The 21,664-nt window shown below is 38.2% G+C and overlaps 2 protein-coding genes across 9 annotated transcripts in view; both read left to right on the top strand.

Moving 5' to 3' along the window:
* Window positions 1-7,148, top strand: part of LOC126370659 (snRNA-activating protein complex subunit 3) — a 32,468-nt gene extending 25,320 nt beyond the window's left edge. For all 6 annotated transcript variants that reach the window (XM_050015629.1, XM_050015631.1, XM_050015630.1 and 3 more), the window contains one exon: window positions 6,831-7,148. The gene's annotated coding sequence lies outside the window, so the exon portion shown is untranslated. The remainder of the gene's footprint in view (window positions 1-6,830) is intronic.
* A 522-nt stretch (window positions 7,149-7,670) lies between these two features.
* The window catches only part of LOC126370645 (fibrillin-1-like), a 71,318-nt gene continuing 57,324 nt past the window's right edge, over window positions 7,671-21,664 (top strand). For 2 of the 3 annotated variants that reach the window (XM_050015604.1, XM_050015602.1), the window contains exon 1: window positions 13,427-13,707. In XM_050015604.1, the coding sequence (XP_049871561.1) occupies window positions 13,702-13,707 (6 nt within the window). In that variant the 5' untranslated portion in view covers window positions 13,427-13,701. Of the gene's footprint in view, window positions 7,820-13,426; window positions 13,708-21,664 lie in introns of those variants that run through there. The other variant, XM_050015603.1, reaches the window with a different exon arrangement.

The following is a 21,664-nucleotide window of genomic DNA, read 5'->3' as shown; positions in this document are numbered from 1 at the left end:
AACAAATAAAGTAAAATATACGTGCAATGATCTCCGTTCCTCATTGTAGTAACACCGTACGCCCTCACATTCCGCGCCAGTTAGAAACATCTCACAATCTTATCTCACACAATCACGTAATCTTTTATTTGATCTGCGAATTTTTTCCTACGCACGACGCAGGGGTAACGCACTTTTCCTTTAATTAATGACTGTTAACTGTTAGACTACGTATTTAGGTTTAAAGTTGATCATCATCTCTATATATTCAATATTCTTTATTTGCATACTATGATGGTGTACAAGTTTGTAAGTTACATATATGAGTTTCACATCATAGACCCTTTCGGGCACAACAAAATAGAAGTTTAAAAGTTTAAAAGAGAGGAGGAAGCTTTTCAAATAGTAACATCAGTATCATTAAGGTATTCACTAGTGCTGTAGTAACTTTTATTAATGAGAAGTTCTTTTATTTTTTTAATAAAGATTTTGTCACTTTTTTCTTCTTTTAATATGTTAGGCAGTTTATTATAAATTTTGATGGACATCACATATGGGCTAGAAGAATGTAGGACGAGTCTAGATATAGGTAAATTTAATCTTTTTCCATGGCGCAATGTGTATTTTACAGGGAGATCATCGCGACGTTTAAAAAAATCTTGGTATTTACGAACAAATTTACAAATTTCTAAAATATTTAGAGAAGGAAGCGCAAGTAGCGTCTCTCTAGCGTTATTCCGTTTGTCACAGGGTCCGCTTACCTAACCTGAAGATTTGACATGTCCGGTTTATTCACAGAAGCGACTGCCTCTCTGACCTTCCAACCCGCGAAAGGAAACACCAGCCCAATACACATTAGGTCACATACCTCCGAAATGCAATGTGGATTTCCTCACGATGTATTCTTTGTAGAACATTTATTTATTCTATGCCTATAGTTACATATCTACGGAATTTATAGAGATAATTTCGATAGACGGTTGTACGTATACACGGGTAGTCAAGATCGAAGGGTCGTGACTGGAAATCGTTAAGTTATACTTCTACAATGTTTCGCGTGGACTCAATCGATGAGATACTGCCTATGTAATTTAGACATGAGGCTATAGAGCCACATTGAAGATTTAACTCTAACGGCATTCAAATCAATAACATAATTGGAAATGGGGAATGGAATTCTATAGTCTCTGCTTACCCCAGTGGGAAATAGGCGTGAGTTTATGTACGTATGTATGGAAATGGGGAATGTGACGTAGCATTCGGTCATTGTCAAAAACCTTTTGTTATACATTTATTTATTCTCTTATAAACAGTTGACTTGATTTTTTACAATTATATTAATGTACCTATACATATGTATGTATGTTGGCCGATATATCCCAGCTACTTAACACAAACAGCTGTTTAAAACAAGCATTAACGTTGAAAGCACTTATTTGAAATAATTTTTCATGTTTCACTTTATATGCCACTATTAATTTTTGTCGGGAATTTATACAAGTGTGCTTGTTCTGAATATGAATCATACTAAGTAAGTATTAAAAAACCTATACTTCAAGCAACAAAACTTTTATTTTCCAAGTATTTTATTGAAGAAAAAAAAACATAGAACACGTTCAGTTGCTTGTCTTCCCGAGCATGTCGTAAAATCCGACAGAGGGATTGTGTCCTCTAACATGATGGACTAATGTTATGAGTACGCTGATCTCTTATCACCATAAGGTTCATCAAATCCAGCTTACGACATCGTATCAACAGTGGCTGCAAGTTGTCTTTGATTACTTGTGGTTCTGCCCACCCTGGACGGCATGTTAAGTCGTTGGTCCCGGTTACTACTTACTGTAAGTAGTCGTTACATGAGTCATGTCAGGGGCCATTGGCGACTCAGTCTTCCTTCTTATCGTGTGGGTTATGAGGTGGATTACTAACCTCATCAACCGCGGCTCAGTAATAACCCTGATACCAGGGTTAAATAATAAAAAAAATAATTTAAAAAATAGTTTGTTTCTCAAAATTGTAGCGAAGTTCGTTGTCGAGACTTCCCAGTAAGTAACTAAAGTAGGTACATGTCTAGGGCTTGACTCGCAACTCCCCTTTGGCTTACGTAAGATTTTTAAAACATAGTGGCCCCGATTCCTGCAGACCTAATTTTATTTTAAGTTATACCTGTCATTTTCTTATCCGCCGAAAAGGAAAGGGACAGATGATTGACAGTTGTTAATTTTAGGAATAATGAGTAAATGAATGAATAACCCGGGCAAATCAAATAGGTATCTCGCTGGTATCAACTCAACTTAATCCTGTCTGGTTATAACCCAATGTAAGTTGTTTTACATTTGTGCTTAAAATTGACGTGTGTTCCATAAATTTTATGCTTGTCGATTACTCGTCCCTTTCCTTTTCGGCAGACAAGAAAATGACAGGTATAACTAAAAATAAAATTAGATGCTGTTTACAGGAATTAACACCATTATATCTATACACTTTTATTGTTAAGCATATTATTATATTTAAAAAAATATATTGATGATGTTACGGGTTTTATTATTTATTCATTAGGGATTACAGGTGTGAGTTTATGTATACGTATGTTTTATGTTATTGAAGAAAATCACTCTAGAATGTGATTTTTCAAAAAGACGCTTATATATATTCTTTGTGGCCTTTTAAAAATACAAACCCAAAACAAACAATAGTTTGACTATTGTGTCTAGAAATCTCGGCTTTACGATATAGTAAGTAATTATCATTAAAACAAAATTATAGATATGAACACCTTCTCAGACCATAACAGTGAGTTTACCTACGCAGTGGGTGTAACCAGACGCAATTTATGGCTCCAGTTTCGTTTCATAGACAATCAACAATAATTGCTATTGATTTGTTTAGCCCGCGGTGCTGTTAACAAAATTAACTTCTTTATTGTATTGCGCTTCCAAAAAAAAAAACTAGAACAATAATTCTAATCTCAACTCAAATAATCGGTCGAATAGTTTTGTTTCAAAGCTTCACTGACAATAATAAAGTATTAGCATGAGTTCGCCTTTCTATTTCCAATTATTTATTCTGTGACAACAAATGCCAGAAACACATTTCCGAATTAAAAACAATGCTCGCAACTGACGCATATTCGCGAATTATACACGATGAAAGAATTTCGAAGGCCGTCTCGGGGTTAAAATGGAGCATTTCATATGTAACATGCAAGTGAATCAATAAAATGGTAATTCAATTGCGTCATACTACTTGAATAGTCCCTGAAAATGAGAAAATTGGGCATAATCTACGGTTGCAATAGCAACGTATTTTATTCATCATCATCATCATCAGCCCATTAACGTCCCCACTGCTGGGGCACGGGCCTTCCCTATGGATGGATAGGGAGATCGGGCCTTAAACCATCACGCGGGCCCAGTGCGGATTGATGGTTATTAACGACTGCTAATACAGCCGGGACCAACGGATTAACATGCCTTCCGAAGCACGGGCGAGCTCGAGATGAAAACCTTTTTTTTTTGTGGTCACCCATCCTATGAGCGGCCTTTGGGAATGTTGCTTAACTTCAACAATCGCAGACCGAGCGCGTTTACCGCTGCGCCCACCGACCTCCTCAAATATAATTATAATGCGTATTTTATTAAATAAATATAATTATTTAAAAATAGAATGAGAGAAGAGTGGTATTTATCTACAATAAAAAAATAATATGACCTATGAGTTTTCAGATTAAAAGGTCAGATTGGCAGTCACTTCTGTAAAAACGGACCTGTCAAATCCTCAGGTTAGGTTGCGGACCCTGCGGGATAAAGTTAGAGAGATGATGTATGTTATTTTGTGATCTAATTTGAAACGGCTCGTGTATGAAACGATTGATGCGTGTGGAGGAAGCAACAGAAGTGTGTCAGGATCCAAGCAGATAGAATTCCATAGTCTCTGCTGTGGGAAATACGTGAGTTTGTGTTTCTTAGCAAAACATATTTCTTGATATTCTTGTAACAATAAAACTAAACATACATAACACAAACAGCGCAAATACGTTGACAAGCTCCACCACGCTGCTCCACTGTGGGTTGTTTAAAGAGTACTCTAAACCGTCGAGCATGCGTGTTCTTTCAAGTCTTTGATGAGAGTGGAAGAAGCGAAAGTGGTGTGTCAGGATCGTTGTAAGTGGAATTCCGTGATTTCTGCCTACCCCAACGGGAAATAGGCGTGATCTTATGTATGTATCTTCTTCTTAAATATATAAAAGGAGAAACTGACTGACTGACATATCAACGCACAGCCTAAACGGCTAAAACGTAGGCACTTGAAATTTGGAAGGGACGTAGCTTAGGTACCGTAGAGGTGCACAGTTACGGGAACGGGAATTAGCGAGAAAATCCTTTTGTATGAAAAATCTAAACCGCTTTAGTTAGACGCTTGAAATTTGGCATGCAGGTACCTTAGTTAACTTAAAGCTTAGTTGCAACAGGATATTGCAAAATTCCCACGGAAACGGGAGTTAGCGGGAAAAAACATTTGTATGAAAAAGTCGAAACCGCGTAAGATAGATGTTTTCAATCTAGCATGCATGCATACCTTAGTAAATATAAAGTTTAGTTATGGCTGTATTTAGAAATATGGAAGTTAGCGGGAAAAAAAAATTGTATGAAAAAATCTAAACTGCATAAGTTAGATGCTTGAAATTTGATATGCACTCCCACACACACAAAGATCTCTCTTTTATAACACGCCACGCGGACGAAGTCGCGGGCAAAAGCTAGTGTAAAATATTTAAAGGCAGTCATTCTTACCATTGGTAATAATTGGTGAACTGTTCTTTTAACTGCTAGAAATAAATTACCCGTAGCTTTGATTTGTAGGAAATTGCTTCTTAGTTTTAGTACCTATCCTCTTATTCTGAGTACTAGTAACTGTAGTAATTGTACGTCTGCAGGTAAATCAGGTACACCTTAGTCAATACTCGAACTGACGAAGGCCGTAGAGGGGGCCAATTAGCGACAAGACACATTTCAGGACCCCAATACACGATTTCCCTCATTCAGCGCTTATCGCTATCGACCCACTAGATTCGATTACGACTCCCTGAGCCGAGGTTCGCGCCCACTTGGGCACCCTCAGGCCTGTTGTCTTAAATTTTGTACCGGGTGAAAGCCCTCAGCGGTCCCTATTTCCTCGGCCAAGGAGTTAATGACATCTGCGACACATCTCCAATAAGTCACGTCAAAAATAGGGATTTTTTTTTGGGTTCCGAACCTCAAAAGAAAAAAACGGTACCCTTATAGGTCTGTCAAGAACCTTTTTCTCGCCAACGTGTGGGCGGAGGAGTTGAAATTACCCCTTGAAGCTGAAAAAAAAGAAACAAGCTTCTAAATCAACGCAATCTAAAGATACTGTCATTTTTGGCATTAATTTCATATATTTCGGAAGGGAATCAAACCTCATAATATCCCATAGACCTAGAATTAGCACAGCACAAGTAAAGGAAAAGATCTGGATATCGTTAATTTGCTTTTCCATTACGAAAAAAATGTTTTTATAATCGCGATAAGTTTACAAACTGCAAATTATTTGTAGTTTGTAAACTCGCGACATAGCGCTCTATGGAGACAAAGTTTTTGAAAACAAGGGCAACCTTAAGAAAAAGCGAACGAAATAAAAAAATAAATACTGATATTACTCGTTATAAATTCTGCAAAGAACAATCCTGTTTTTTTCCAACATTGGTTAGATTGAATCATTCACACGTTAAAGGAAGTGGTAAAGATTTTCGGTTTGGAGATCAAATTTCCTGTGCGATTTAATATTGATAGACACCTACGACGGCCATAACAAGAAATCATGTTATAATTGGCAGTTATAATCTTATATACTTACATAGTTTGTTTTGTAATGAATACTTATTATGTTTGTGAATTGTCGATCATCCCACTAGTATAATGTACTGCGTTTACTTGATTAAAAGTTATCAAAATTACAATTTTAGTGGTTCTATTTTCGTCTCTGTTACTCTTATCTTTTATTTTGAGCTCCCATGACCTATCATCATAATTATTATATTTGGTTCTTCTAACAGCCTCCAACGTCTAGTAGTTAGAGCATTGGCCACACAATCTGGAGTACCGGGTTCGATTCCCGATATGGGGCTATTGCACTTTGTGACACTATCCGTTGTTTGGTTAGAACATTGGATGCAGAATCACCTTGATTGTGCGAAAATAAGACGATTTCGTGCTTCGGAAGGCACGTTAAGCTTTTGGTCCCGGTCTTACCAACCAAGACCAGCCCTTAGTGTCCGGTTGATTGAGAGAAGGTCTGTGCCCAGCAGTGGGAGGTGTATAGGGTATTTATGTTATGTTATATCTCTCGTTACTCTACTCAACAATCCCGTTGTCCAGTTGATCAAACGACCTGTAAGTGAAATCTATTAATTAATTATATATATATTGGACGTAATAACTTATAAATATTATTAGGACGGTCTCTCAGTGTTTTAAGGGGGCTTTCAGGGAGGTTAAACAGGCCACATCGAAGCAATTCATCTAAAAAAAACAATATTGCAATTTGACATTTGCGCATATAAAAGTAAGTACGGCGTTGCAAACAAAATTAAATGTCAAATAGCAATATTGCTTTCTTAGATGAATCGCTTTCATGTGGCCCTAGTACTATTTCTGTAAACATCATTTAGGTTCATTGTAGTTAATAATCCCATTTAGATGATTTTTACCAATCCCACGATGCGTGTGTGAAACTTTCTAAGTTTTTATTTTCATCTTTAATCTTGCAAGCGCAAGTGTTACAAGTTTTTTATGTACATGTTAAATTATATCATGTTATGTTTGTTTCAGATGGTTGATGACATGGCTGTTTGTGGCTGTGAAATATACTTATAATTTTATTCACATACTTTGCAAAACATATGTACATTCAGGTGAGTTATTCTAATGCTTATAATTGGCAAAAATCCGGAATATACTCTAGTGCCATTTCATGGTGGAATAAGTACAATTGTGCCTATACAATTAATTAGACAACTCTGATCTAAGTCAAGATAGAATTGCAGTCTTTTAGATACTAGTTATTTTAAGAATATGTGTTATGTATGTTACTTAATTATTTATTTTTGTAAGCCTAAACGTATAAATGAAATAAATAGTTAGAAATTATGATTGTTTTTAATTCAATCATTTTCATCCCTTTTAGAATGGTAAATATACAAAATGCATGAATATTGTCCATCCTGTATTAAGTTTTGACCATGCAAATTATTTATGCATCCAAAAAAGATACCTACCATATATGAAGGCTGTAAGTAAGTTCTTCAATAAGATGAGTAATCAAGTGACAATCCAATAAGTGAGATACTTGTCAAATAGGAAGTTCTACAATTAGACTATGATAACGATATAAATCAAGAAATCATAGTATGTAACCCGTAAGCAGTCATAGACAAAAATAACGAAATCGAATTAGACGTTAATGTTGCATATGCATCACCCGCGGGAACGCCCGCCGATAGAAACTGACGCTGAAGAAACGAACCAAGCGTAAACATCGTAAGCGCTTAAACGAGCGCAATAAACAAACATTTAGGTAAAGAATAACATCCACTAATAACGTAACGGAAGCACCGTCGATCTAAGTAGTCGGGCAAACGTGCGCGCGCGTTCCGAATGTTTGTCCATTGATAAAGCTCGCAATTTTAGCTGTCAGTCGGGAGCGTGCCGCGGCCTGGAGCGCTCCTCCCTCGTGCTCTCGCGCAACCTTATCGAGTTCCGGCGGTCAGTACACAGCCGCACACGCGCGGTCCACCTCCGGCCAGGAAACCAGTGGCATGGTAATTCGTGTTCCATTTCCAGGATCTTTCTGCTCTGCCCATTTCCCACAGGACCCTCAGCCACCCGCCCATTGTCTCCTACACTTAGACTGGTATCGTATTACGTAATATTTAATTTTTGAATTATTTTCTTCAATCAAATTCTCCTGTGGTGTTTCATCTCGCAAGTCGCAAGTCCACGATCAAAATTTTTATTCCTATAATTTATTGAGCAACTTTAAGTTATTAACTTAATTATTTTTCGTTATACTATTTATTTTCTCATTGTGTTTTTTTCCTGACTGTAGAGTCACATTCTTCTGACGCTGTTTTTCTGAATTTCAATTTATATGTAGAGCTTTTGTACGGGGTTAGCTGCTCCAACTTAAAAATCGCCGTTTTTTAAATATTTCATTTCGTCTATTTATTATTTGTAATAATAACAAATATTTTTGGGCTATGTAAAATAGCATACATCCTCAGTAATAAGGCCAGGGTTAACTGGTGCTGGGCTGTTATCAGAGTAGGAACCGCGAAGGCTAGTCATTTGCGCAATCACAGCGAAACGTATCACATCCGCCGCTAAATTCACTTGTGTGGGAATCTTCTGTTTCCACACCACATCACACACCACACTCATGTCCATATCATATTCTAACTCGTATTGTAACTTATATTCACTTCAAACCAGTTATTTTTTTCAAAGGGTCTTTGTTTTTTTGGCTCTAAGTATCTACTTTTGCAGCCTCTAGATATTCGGTACGCTGTTCCTGTTCTGAATCTATAGGTTCCATCAAATTCATCAAGAGCAAGAGAAATCCGATCTACGATTACGTCCTAATTTTAGTTGATTTGTGGGACATGAAACAGAGTTTACTGAACAATGTTTGAAGCTAAGTTTACGAGAAAGTTCGTTCTCGCTCGGATTTCGATTAAGCTTTTTATATTCATAATAATATCCCTAGTATCTGAGAAAATGGAAAAAATAAAATAAAAGACAATTTTGTAATGTCATAAGAAGTGTATTAACAGTTAACTTTGTATCGGAGACTAGGTAATAATTCGAAATTTCAAAAGCCCCTAAATGTAAATCATAATGAATTCTGATGCATCTCAGGGTGGACATTAGATGGTTATATGGGTAAAAATGTGTTGTGCGAGTTTGTCTCCTTTTAAAAGTAAATTTCCTGAAATTAAATACAAACTCTTTATAATTCAGTAGAGGGTGTCAGGATTAACATACTCCATTAACTATGTATGATAGAATTAATAGAGTCGTCGGCATTGGCCCAAACACCTCGCTGAGACAATTCGCTATTGTGTTAGGGTTTTACTATCTGTCGTTATGAATTACAACCTGTTGTTAAGTCACTCGTAGCTCTATTGTCACCATACCATAAAACCTTAAGGCTTTCAACAACTGTGATTAGTTATTGCACAAGGATACTTATGACATTTTCATGATTTTCAGTTGCAATGTTGCCAAAGCTTCCCATAGTTTCTCATTTTTATATGCAGTCTGTAATTTGTTCTCATGACACTGTTTTTGCACCTGCAAATTGTGCTGGTTTTAATTTAGCTTTTTGTTCAAGAAATTATTTGGATAATAATTAAGTATTTGGCTAATAAAGTGAATTCGGAACAATACGATGGATTTCTTCCGCATTATGTTTCCAGTATTATCATCTTCTACTGTGTATTGGGAGGAGGCTTGCTAACCTCATTAAACCTGGTGTTAGGGTTATTATTGAGTCGCCAAAATCCCCTAGCATGGCTCATATAACGTCTACAGTATTAATCGTGTTTAATATCACTAATATGAACATAAACCTTAGCAGTGTACCAGGAAACCATGGCTTTACAGATATTGGCTGTTCGCTAGAAAGCCAGACGTATCTAATGCAGGGGCATCACGCTAAGTAGTTCTTTGATGATCCTGAAACGCACACCGTTCGCTTCCTCGTTGCTATCAAAGCGCTCTCTGTGCGCCAATACGCGATTGGTGCCGTGATATGCGATATTCTGCCAATATTACTATTGTGCAAGTCTTCCAAACGTGCTTACATCGTTTGTTGTGCTTCAACAAAACTAGGGGCTAAAAAGACCGCATTGAAGCAATTTATTCAAAAAAAGCAGTAATGCTAGGTATTCGACATTTGTGCCCATAATAATAAGTGCACAATGTCAACAAATGTCAAATAGCAATATTGCTTTTTTTAGATGAATTGCTCCGATGTTGCCAATTTAACCCCCAGAATGTTCTAAGCAAAATTTAAAGGTATAATCTGAATTAACATTCTCGCTGGCTCGATATGTAGGTTGTAATGTTTTAATTCTGATATTCATTTACACAGTTGCGTTTGAAACTTTCTTGCGATTGGATCGAATGTAGATTAATGATAGTATCTATTTGCAGTACCCATTTTTTTGAAATATTTTTGTTTCTACATTTGATGTTCCGTATTTAAATAGATTTAATATTGACTATGGAACTTATGAGCGATTTATGTTTACTAACTTCTTGTTGTATCTGTTTGATATTTTGTTAACTTGATCAGGATTATCGGGTGTAAACTGGTTATTTAGATTTTGTGGCTGTATCGCAATTCAGTGTTTCAGATGTTATCCTAACATATCAAAATATTCTTATCAAAATATTTAGAAAAGATACAAGATACATGCAAATTACATAATCAGTTAGAAGACAACTTGCAATCATGGTAATTATATTGAAAATATAAACATATATGCTTTAGACGGCGGTTTTATCCAATAAATTCTTTCTTTATTCATCTTTAAATAACTAAAAACGAATCTTGCCAAAGGATCCTCTTAAACTTCAGGAACATTTGCAACTAATGCATTTTCCTCCTGTAGAAAACTATAAGGTCGGGAAAATGTACTTAAGATCCCGTCTCTTGATCATATCTTATATCTGATGAATCACTAAGTTCTACAAGGGGTTATACATTGAATGTAGGGTTTATGCAAGGGGTTATGCATTGTTGAAATGTATGTTTGCTTCATCATTAATTTAAGAGCCACAATCTTGTCGGTGTAGCGTTCTCCATTCTACTTTTTTAGGGAATAATAGAGCAGTGGTTTCCCTCTTGCCTTCCGCCCCGCAGTACTCTGTCTTGATGCGAGTGGGATGGCGCCCAGAGTAGTCTATTTCAAAGCCGTACTAGGACTCCTGTCCTCCACCTCTAAATAGTACTGACAGTTACTGCTATGTCAGGTTCCTCTGTAGGTTAGCTTTTTCAGCCAATTTGACTCATATCTCATGGGTTGTGTGAACAAATCGTATCAGGTGGTGCGATTACAATCAATAGTCGCGTTCACGTTCCGGAATCCGTACAAATAAACCGCAGCCGATGTCACCCGGTTACCGGCTGTTCCGGTCATTAGGACTTATGTAGTTCATATTATCCGGAAATTCTGACGCTGTTGGAATTGAACATTGAAAATATGTACTGTAGAAAGTTAATTACCCAAATTTTCCTGCTGTGAGAGGCTTAGATACTAATTTGATAAAAAAACTAATTTGCGTAGACAATACTGTGTAGTTTATGTATCTACACCCTTTTGTGTAAGTTAGCATAATTATTTCTAAAGTTTAAAATTACTTATCAAGAATCTTAAAAAGATTGATCGATTGATGAATGTGGACAGAGCAAGAGAAGTACGTCAGGATCGAAGCATACGGAATTCCATAGTCTCTGCTTACCCTGGTGGGAAATGGGCGTGAGTTTATGTATGTCTGTTAAAAAAAGAATCTTAATTAAGGATCTTGAGGTTTATTAGGAGACTTTACACTATCCATAAAGCGGAGGACTTAACGAAATGAAACCCTGAAAATGTGATTTATCTGTTTTATTGACCAAAGTATAGATTTGAATATGATTCGATAAAATTAAGTAATTGAATTACAATTTAAATAGTACAAAGAAGAGACTGGAAAGCGGCCTTGGCCCAATCGGCCCACACTAAATCATTATTAGTTCATGTAGATAAACAATTTAGTTAACAGGGCCAGTTTCGTCATCTCCAGTATGTTTCCAATTCACATCACATTCTTCTTATTTAAGTACTATTATGTTTTGCCGTTTTACTATTGATAAAAACTTACACTGACGATCTCAACGAGACTTGAAATACCAAGGATATTGTGTTTCAATGTTATTATTTTGCGAACAATGTGGATCTTGTTAATTGCTTTTTCTGTGCAACCTAAAGGTGGCGTGATTCAAAATGTATGCTTTCCTATTGACATTATCTTCAGATAAAAAAAAAATATAAAAAAGTATCTGCAGCCCTCGCCGCACGGCAACCTCATCGCGCGATATATCGAGGGCTTCGACCAATAGCCGTACGATGTCTATCCACGTAGATAGATTTCGCTGCGTTTATTGGTCGAAACCCTCGATATACGTATATTTCGCGGGGCTCGGTAGCCGTGCAGAGCCTGCAGGTTCTTCGTTTATGAAGACGACTGATGTAGTTTAGCCTATACGAAAGGGATTAAGTATTGTACTGTTAAATTTTGCTTAGCTCATCGTAGTGTCGTAATAGGACTTTCTCCCAAGATCTCCGGATAATGCCTCCAGGTTACCTGCTAAGTCTAATCATTTACTAATCAATTTGCCTTTTCTAAAGTTACCCAGAGATTAGTGTCACAATTTCCTAACCTAATAATAAGTTGATCGGGTCGTCGCACCGGCGTCACCGTGTGCTGTGTACAGTCAGGAGGGGAAGTATTTCAGGGGATCCAAGAAACCAGATTCTTCTTATCGTGTGAGTTGTGAGGTGGAATACCAACCTCATCAACCCTGGTGTCAAGGTTTCTTTGGGAGCCGCCAAAGGCCCCTGACATGGCTCATGTAACGGCTACATACTTACATCAGTAAGTAGTAACCGGGACCAACGGCTTAACGTGCCTTCCGAAGCACGGATCATCTTACTTTCGGACAATCAGGTGATCAGCCTGTAATGTTCTAACCAAACTAGGGATCACAAAGTGATTTTTGTGATATGTCCCCACCGGGATTCGAACCCGGGGCCTCCGGATCGTGAGCCCAACGCTCAACCACTGGGCCACGGAAACCTGATTGATGAATGTGTTTATCAAACACATAATGAAGGTATGACGGACATTTCTCTATTTATGGTTTTCTCGTTTATGTCAAATCCGCTAGAAAAATATCTACAAGAGAAAAGTCCAGAAAGACAAAGAGTAAGAAAATATAAAGATAGAGTAAAGACAGAGCAATGTAAAATAAAGGCATCCCATTTTTTCTGTGGAAATTGTCTTGAGTTTATTTCAATTTTGTCATAAATAATTCATTTGGCGTATAAATGTGTCTGGATGTTTTGTCCGCAAATGAATGCTTTTATTTATGTATATCAGATATATGGCGACCATAATATTGTAATTTGGGACTAAATTACCGCGTGTAAAAATAAAAATGTCCAAAAATGTATTTAAACAACCGCTATAAGAATGCCGCGTGATCCATTCACCATATCTCACTGGGTAACATAGATATACCTCAATAGAAGTGTCAGAACCATTTTGGGAGCAGCTGTACCTACTATAAGGCACAAGCTTGAGTTTGTCCAGTGCAGAGTGTACCGTGGGCAAAGCAGGTCGTACCTTGCGCTATCAATCATTGTGATTAATGTGTGCGTTTTTAACTCTGCCGTAATAACCAAGCCGTCTCAAGCCTATGCAGTATCCAGCTTGATTTTTCTAGACATTCTCATATGTGATCGTTCGTTTTTTGCGGGAAGTTTGTGCTCTTCGTTCGAATATTAAAAATATTATTTAAATATTTTAAAAAATAATTTAAGTTTTACGAACTCGAAGTTCCGGCTTGAAGGCGTGAAGTTTGAAGAAACGTTGGATGTTTGTAAGTTTTTTTTTCTATTAATTACGTGAGTGTTTTATGACTAGAACTTATAAAATTAAAACCGCTTCGAATGTTTTCGGATATGACTGTCAATTTTAAATTGATTTTACTGAAAATTTGTGATTTTTCGGCACCCCATGTGATGCTTATTAGTCAGGTAACACGTGATTATAAGATTAGTTGAAGATTATATATTATACTGCTTTGTCACTGTCTAATCCTGCTTAAATTACACGCAAAAGTTTATACCTTAATCCATTTAGCCAGTATAAAGTTCGCTAATCTTGAATAGCACCTTGTACAGTTCATTTTTAGTGCTTTGGGTAAACTTCTCGATTGAAACAATGATTTACATCTATCGTTTGTTTTAAACCTACCGTTGCGTTGCTGTTTATGGCAACCGGAGATAATGAAAGACTGTTTTATATTACAACAATAATTTAAACGTTAAACATGGCTCTATAAAGCTTGATTTACACTCTCGAGCTCAATCAGCATTCGGCGTTCCGATGCACATTATGGCGGGATCTGCCGGATGGATCATTACCACAGAAACTAGTTACAGTATATCGACGGTACAACCAAATAGACACCGAATGTTTGATTTTTCGCATAAAATTCATTCTATATTATAGAAGTCACTCTGGTTATACATTGTTTTAAGTTTACGCGGTTATTATCATAATTAAAGCACATAATAACGGGTTCTTACCGCGTTTTAATGGTCCATTTAGACGCGGTAAGAACCCGTTATTATGTCCTTTAGTCACTCTGGTTCTGTGGCAGTGTACCACAGGCGTGATTCTCAACCGGGGACTGTCGGTTCGAACCCGGATACCGGATACTTGCTCACTTCTTCTTCTTCTTCTATCGTGTGGGTTGTGAGGTGGAGTACCAACCTCATCAACCCTGGTGTCAGGGTTACTATTGAGCCGACAAAGGCCCCTGACATGGTTCATGTAACGACTGCTTACTTCGATCTTCGATTACTACTTACTAGTAACCAACGGCTTAACGTGCCTTCCGAAGCACGGATCATCTTGCTTTTTGGACAATCAGATGATCAGCCAGTAATGTCCTAACCAAACTAGGGATCACAAAGTGATTTTTGTGATATGCCCCCACCGGGATTCGAACCCGGGACCTCCGGATCGTGAGCCCAACGCTCAACCACTGGACCACGGAGGCCGCTCATTGGAGTTATTTATTTCTTGACCATTATAGACAGCGACACGGGTCACCACCTATCGCGTTAGACTAACAGAAAGCTTGGTGAGGTATGGATTCTTAGCTCATCAATACAATACAATACAATACAAATACACTTTATTGCACCAAAATAAAAAGAAATAATTACAAAAAAGTCTCTTAACTAAGTACATGGCAAATGGCGGGCTCATCTTGCGATGGATGTACCTCTGACTATCCCAATTGGGGTATAGTCGTGAGTTTATGTTACGTAACTCATTCTGTGAACTAGCTGCAGTAAGGGTGGGACTACTCAGTTCGCTTGCTCAGTTCTTCAAATATGAAAGGTCACGGAAGGGGCCGCGATTGGTCGAAAGGTATTAGGCGGTATCCTATATCTGATCTATTAGTCAGATGTTTTAGAACCCATTCATCCGTTATTAGGAGTCTAGAGATTGCATCGTCAATGTTATAGTAGAATAGAATCGTCGGATTATCGCTCGATCAATCACGCTGTCAGTGTTACGGGCTGGCTTGGCGCCTTGCCGTCTGCATTCGAAGGTGCAGTTCGTTGACTCTGACCCTATATTACTTCGATGTGAGAATTTGGATGAGTCATGACGTGATGCACCGAACTTTGTGTTTGAGAAGTTTATTAAAGCGGTTATTAGATTCACGCGCGGCTACGGACTTCTGCGTTTCTTCTTGTCTGAGCTGTGAGACCAATGACCGAACTCATCAACCACCAGGGTTGCTATTAAGCCGCCGAAGGCCCTTGTCGTGGCTTATGTAACGATTACATACTTACCTATACTTAAGTAAGTAGTAGCCGGGATCGGCGGCTCAACGAAGCTTGGAAACTTGGAATTATAACATTCGAATTCTAATTCTAATGGTATATCCTATCCGAATCCGATATCAACTCCAAGAATGACGGCTCCGAAGTGGTCTTAGAACTATTTGTATGGCAGCTTACGCACTACCTTCAATATACATACATAGGTAGGTAGGTACATAAACTTGCGCCTATTTCCCACCGGGATAAGCATAGATTATGGACTTCCATTTACCTCCACCGTGACACTCCTGACCTGGTGTCTGTCATACGATATCTTACGTAATATTCTTCTACCTGTTATTCACGGATTGGGATCGGATTCGGATAGAGTGTAGTGCAAAACGCCTTAAAGGTATCAACATTGCATTATGATCCTTGTTCGTTGGTAAACGCGAAGTTATCCACAGAATGAAATGAGCCGTGGTAGCTCAGTTGGTAGAACGCTTGCCTCTCACTTTGAGGTCGCAGGTTCGAACCTAGCACAGGCCTAAACCAATGATTGTCGAATTTGTTTTCGAATTCATGTTTGTATCATAAATGATTATCACTCTGCGGTGAAGGAAAACATCGTGAGGAAACCCACATTTCCGACATAACATAAAACATAAATAGCCTATATACGTCCCACTGCTGGGCACAGGCCTCCCCTCAATCAACCGGAGGGGGTATGGAGCATACTCTATTTCGGAGGTATTATGTGACCTAACCTGTATTGGGGTGGTTTTCCCTTCACTGGTTTGAAGGTCAGACAGGCGCTTCTGTAAAAAACCTCCAGTGAAAAACGGGATAATGCTAGGGAGATGCTCCACAGATTAAAATGAACACAACGTAAGCTCGTGACGACACCAACGCATGATGAACAAAGTACCCACCTCGACGAGCTTTCTGTTAGATCAACGTGATGCCAATGAAATTATTAAAGGAAAAATTCTGTGCAAAATATTTTTAGTTAAAAAGGTGAAAGAACTTTGCTCGAACGATGCCGGCTTCCGACTAGCTGACGCTGACGTGCCGCGATGATAAGAAATTAGGTATATTTGCTCCGTGGATAATTTATCCGTCAGTAACAGTTTCCCAGTGCCCTAAATCCTCTTACTTTTATTATGGAGATGTTGAATATTAAACAAGCGATACTACGGATCGAGTATGTATTTAAACAAGACAAGAGCGTGGCTCTGAAATTGATGATGAGTATGTATTTATAAGAGCTATATAATGTCAGAAAACGACTTGCAGACGCTTTCGAGGACTATACTTATTGCCATACGTATTGCTATACGTATTGTTGTTATGTTAAATACTTATAGGTACCTAAAATTAATTTATTTACGTGATTACATTCGGAAAGTTTTTTATTTAAAGCATTTAACTTGAACGCTTTTCAATGGTCATTATGTTAAAAGCCAATCCAAACACCCGATTATCTCCGACATTAAATTTACCAGCACATTATCTTCGTCCTAATCTACCGTCTCAAAACAAACTCTACCCTTTGGAACGTGAATCAATTAATATGGAGTCCTCCAGATCGTGGTCAATAAATTTCCAAAGAACAATTAATCTATACAGATAGCTGAACCAATCGCAGTTACCATCGGTTATGGTAAGCGTGGGTAATTGAGGAGGGTTATTAATAAGAGGGCCTAAGGAGGGTTAAGGGACGGCGGGCATAATGAAGGTAGAGTCGAGTTTGAGATTACACTAGTTTCTTAGACGGCCGTTTTCGTCATTACCATAGAATAAAGAATGATAAGTACTACTTAGAGTATAGAACGGACACTTCGTACAATTCGTATCGCCGAGGTAGATTTACCTCACCCCCCCTGGGTCTGACTTTAGTCTAAAGGGCAGTAAGCCGTTAAGGAGTAAGAGAGCGCGCTGACTCTCTGTCTCGCGGCACCCGACACGGTAAGAACGAATGTTTTGTCATAGAATAAGAAATAATACTACGTATAGAACGGCAACTCTTTGCTCCCCACCAGCGTCTGAGCTAGGTTTACCTCACCCCCCTCGAACGTAGTTTATACTTGAATCGTATGGTGTCAGACGTCACACACACAGAAGCGCGTGTACGATAATGTCAATGTGTAGTGTCTGTGTAAAACGAGGTTGTTTGTATGAAGTGTCCGGGGTGTGATTTTGTATGGAGTGTCCGAGTCGTGGTTTCGTTTAACTGTAGTAAGTAGCACAACACGCTCGTAAACCCTACTGGGATGGGTAGCGCCACGTCACCTAAGGACATCAACTATTAATCACATGACAATGTAGTCAATTAATCATAAGATTATGTCATTTCATTGTTATTGTAACTGATTTTGCTCGGGTCACTCAAATGTAAAAACGGTAACGACATATCTATTGTTATAATTATAGTACGTTTTTTGTTCATGGAAACAGATAACGTGATATTTATTTACATTAAACTTAACGATAAGTTTTAATTGAAATAGTTTTGAATACTTCGTTAGAGATTTTCTCTTATCTTATAGGCAAGGTTAGGTCTATTTTATTTAATTAATGAATTTCGGTAAAACTTCAATAACTTAATTATTATCATATCTTATTAATTTCAGTTAAATAGTATTTGTTTGACTCATAGGTACGTAAATATTTGTTATACCTAAGTAGATATCCGATTTAGTTTTATCGGAGGCAATAGAATGTCTTCATAAATTCCCACTGCTGGGCAAAGGCAACCCCGTCCTCTTTCCATTTTTCGCGGTACTGTGCGTACTCCGGCCTGTCCCTCTGGCAAGAGTAAAAGTTGTCACGCCATCTCTTTCGAGGTCTACCATGACGCCTGTACCCGTCATGAGGCACCTAATGCGTGACGATCCGTACCCTCTGTTTGTTGAATTGTTTTTGTCGCATGCATAAGATACAGTCTTACAAATAATATACCTTACCTACGGGACGCCTACCCTCAACTAATAAAAGTTGGTCAAGCGTTTGAAACTCTCTGTCCAAAAGATATACGAACATTGCATTAATTTTGTTTTACGTACTTACAACACAACATAAGCTCACGACTAAATCTTATTTGAGGTAGTCAGAGGTACATCCATCGCAAGATGAACTAAGTACCTACACCTCACCGAGTTTTCTGTTAGACCAACGTGATAGGTGGTGAACTGTATCACCGTAAGTTACGTTGACGTAACTTAAATGGCGCATTCATGGTAGCTCTTCCGCAAAGTTGTTTTTACCCAACTACGGTGAAACAAAAAGGAGGGTTATTGACAGTTTAGTTTAGTTTAGCTTGGTTAGGGGAGCTTCAGCTGGATATATGATCTACGCAGGATATTTTATTTTTGTCTGCCATACGCAATAATAATAATTGTCAGTTTTGGTCTCTAAGGACCCCAATGGGATCATATGGAGCTATTTACACACCCTTTTCGGTCGTTGACTGTACGATGGGACGCGTTTTAATTTCATATCGTCGTAAAGACACTCCTAGACATTCGTGTTAATTATGTTTAGTGACGAAATCCTATAAAAACATTTGTACAATTGTAGAATTGGGCAGTAAAATAAATATAATGGTGTCTATCTAGTGGTGGATAGGAGCCGCAGCTTTGTTTAATGGACTCTCAATTGGGACAATTATAGCTTAGTGTTACATTTTGTCTCTTCTTCTATCGTGTGGGTTGTGAGGTGGAGTACCAACCTCATGAACCCTGGTGTCAGGGTTACTATTGAGCCGCCAAAGGCCCCTGACATGGCTCATGTACGGACTACTTACTTACATCAGTAAGTAATAACCGGAACCAACGGCTTAACGTGCCTTCCGAAGCACAGATAATCTTAGGTACTTTTTGGACAATCAGGTGATCGGCTTATAATGTCCTAACCAAACTAGGGATCATAAAGTGATTTTTGAGATATGTGACCGGGATTCGAACCCGGGACCTCCGGATCGTGAGCCCAACGCTCAACCACTGGACGTACATTGACCAAATTGATCATGTTCTGTCTTAGAAAAGGTTCACGTACGATCTACTCTGAACCGGCGTGCGTGTATGAAACGATTAATGTGGAGGAAGCAAGAGAAGTGTGTTAGGATCGAAGCAAATGAAATTCCATAGTCTCTGCTTACCCCGGTGGGAAATAGGCGGGAGTTTACGTCCTTCTAGGTCTTTTTCTACCAGCCCTACCTTTTTTTCGTCACGATGTCACTAACACCCTGTATACTGCTACTATAAGCACTCATATACAATCCTCACTAGTAGAGTGTAGTAGTACGTCGCGCGCGCACCGTGTCGTTAACTCGTAGATCATAGCTTGTTGACACAACACACAATTTCCTTGCGACTGTAATGGCCCTTGACACTGACCGGCGCGTGAGTTCCTTTGATGTATTATTGTTTTGATCTCTTTGATCTACAACTTATTATAGAGGGCTCATAATGATTAATTGTCATTGCTTGGAATTGATGATTTTGTGTTAATAATATAATGGATACTTTGTACATTTTGTACAAGTCTACTCACTGCTATAGCCGTAGCTGTCACCTATCTCTTTCCTTAGCGGTGGATAAGAAAATGACAGATATAACTTTAAATAGTTAATCTGGAAGTTGCATAATTGTTTCTGCTCGTGGTATTTAGTTAAGACAAAGTTGCGTATGTTGCTAATTATTTGTTATTATCATTTTAATTTGTTTGTCGTTTCCATATTTTGGGCTTATGGAGTCCCGGGCTTTTGGAAGGTGTGGCTGGAGCCAAAGCCAACGAAACCTTAAAACAATTTAATCTAAATGTGGTGTTACGCCAATCGGCGATCTTCCTTGTATGCACTATGGGAGTGTACCCAAAGAGAATCCTCAATTCGTGTAGGACTATTACATATTATGGGAACAAAGGGAACTGGGCTTTTTTTATTTTTGATGGGTTTGCTCTTGGCCCCAGTCTTGCTCGAAGGCATTGACGAGGCCTAAGATGGAGCGAGAAGGTGCCTGTTCACTCTGGCCTTGAAAGCACCCGGATTATATGCATTTGGAAATACAGAAGACGGCAAAGAATTCCACTGAACTGGGCCGTTTATTATTATGGTAATAAATGTATCATCATCATCAATTTAAGAGCCACGCTCTTGTCGGTGTAGCATTTGTAGGAAAGAGAGGAAGGGGAAGACCAAGAAGAGCTTACATGGAACAGATTAAAGAAAAGGTTAACGTCGTGTCTTATAGGGAAGTCAAGGAATTGGCCTTTGATAGACTGGAATGGAAAATAAATGTATACCCACTTAAAATAAATGTGTTTGCTGGAATCAGGCTTTACCTTTAGTTCCGTGGCACCACTACCCAAGTATGTACAAAAGGCCAAGAAATTTTAAAAATGCAACAGTACTTTTAGTAGTTGATTTGCAAAACGTTTACACAGTAAAACATGTAACACATGACATCAAACAGAGAGAGATCATTGCAGGAATGCGGCAGCACAATGAAGCTGATTAATTCGTAACAGATTTACTGCAAGCAATCTGCGCGTCCCTTTCACTCTTATAGGGATTAGACGGTCGATTACTAGCTTTTATATGTAATTTCTTTCTTAAATCTAGGTTTGAGAAGAATGGTAGCGGAAAGGTTATATTAAGCAACGTGGTTCAAAGATTCAAATTGAATAATTCCTTGTCGGGGTACATTTTGACAGACTGTTCAGTTAAGTGACCAAAACAGGTCACTTGAGTGTTCGAAAAATAAGATGATTCCGTGATTGGAAAGGCACCTTATGGCTACTACTAATTACTAATGTATGAAGTCGTTACATAAGCCATGTTCAATAATAACCTTGACGCCAGGGTTGGTGAGATTTGTCATCGACCTTGCAACCCATACAGAAGCAAATAATTTCCGCTATAAGTCTTCTTCTATCGTGTGGGTTGTGAGGTGAATTACCAACCTCATCAACCCTGGTGTCAGGGTTATT

Source organism: Pectinophora gossypiella, chromosome 11 (assembly GCF_024362695.1).
Source record: "Pectinophora gossypiella chromosome 11, ilPecGoss1.1, whole genome shotgun sequence".
Classification (NCBI taxonomy): Eukaryota; Metazoa; Arthropoda; class Insecta; order Lepidoptera; family Gelechiidae; genus Pectinophora; species Pectinophora gossypiella.
This window is presented reverse-complemented; position numbering and strand designations above follow the sequence as displayed.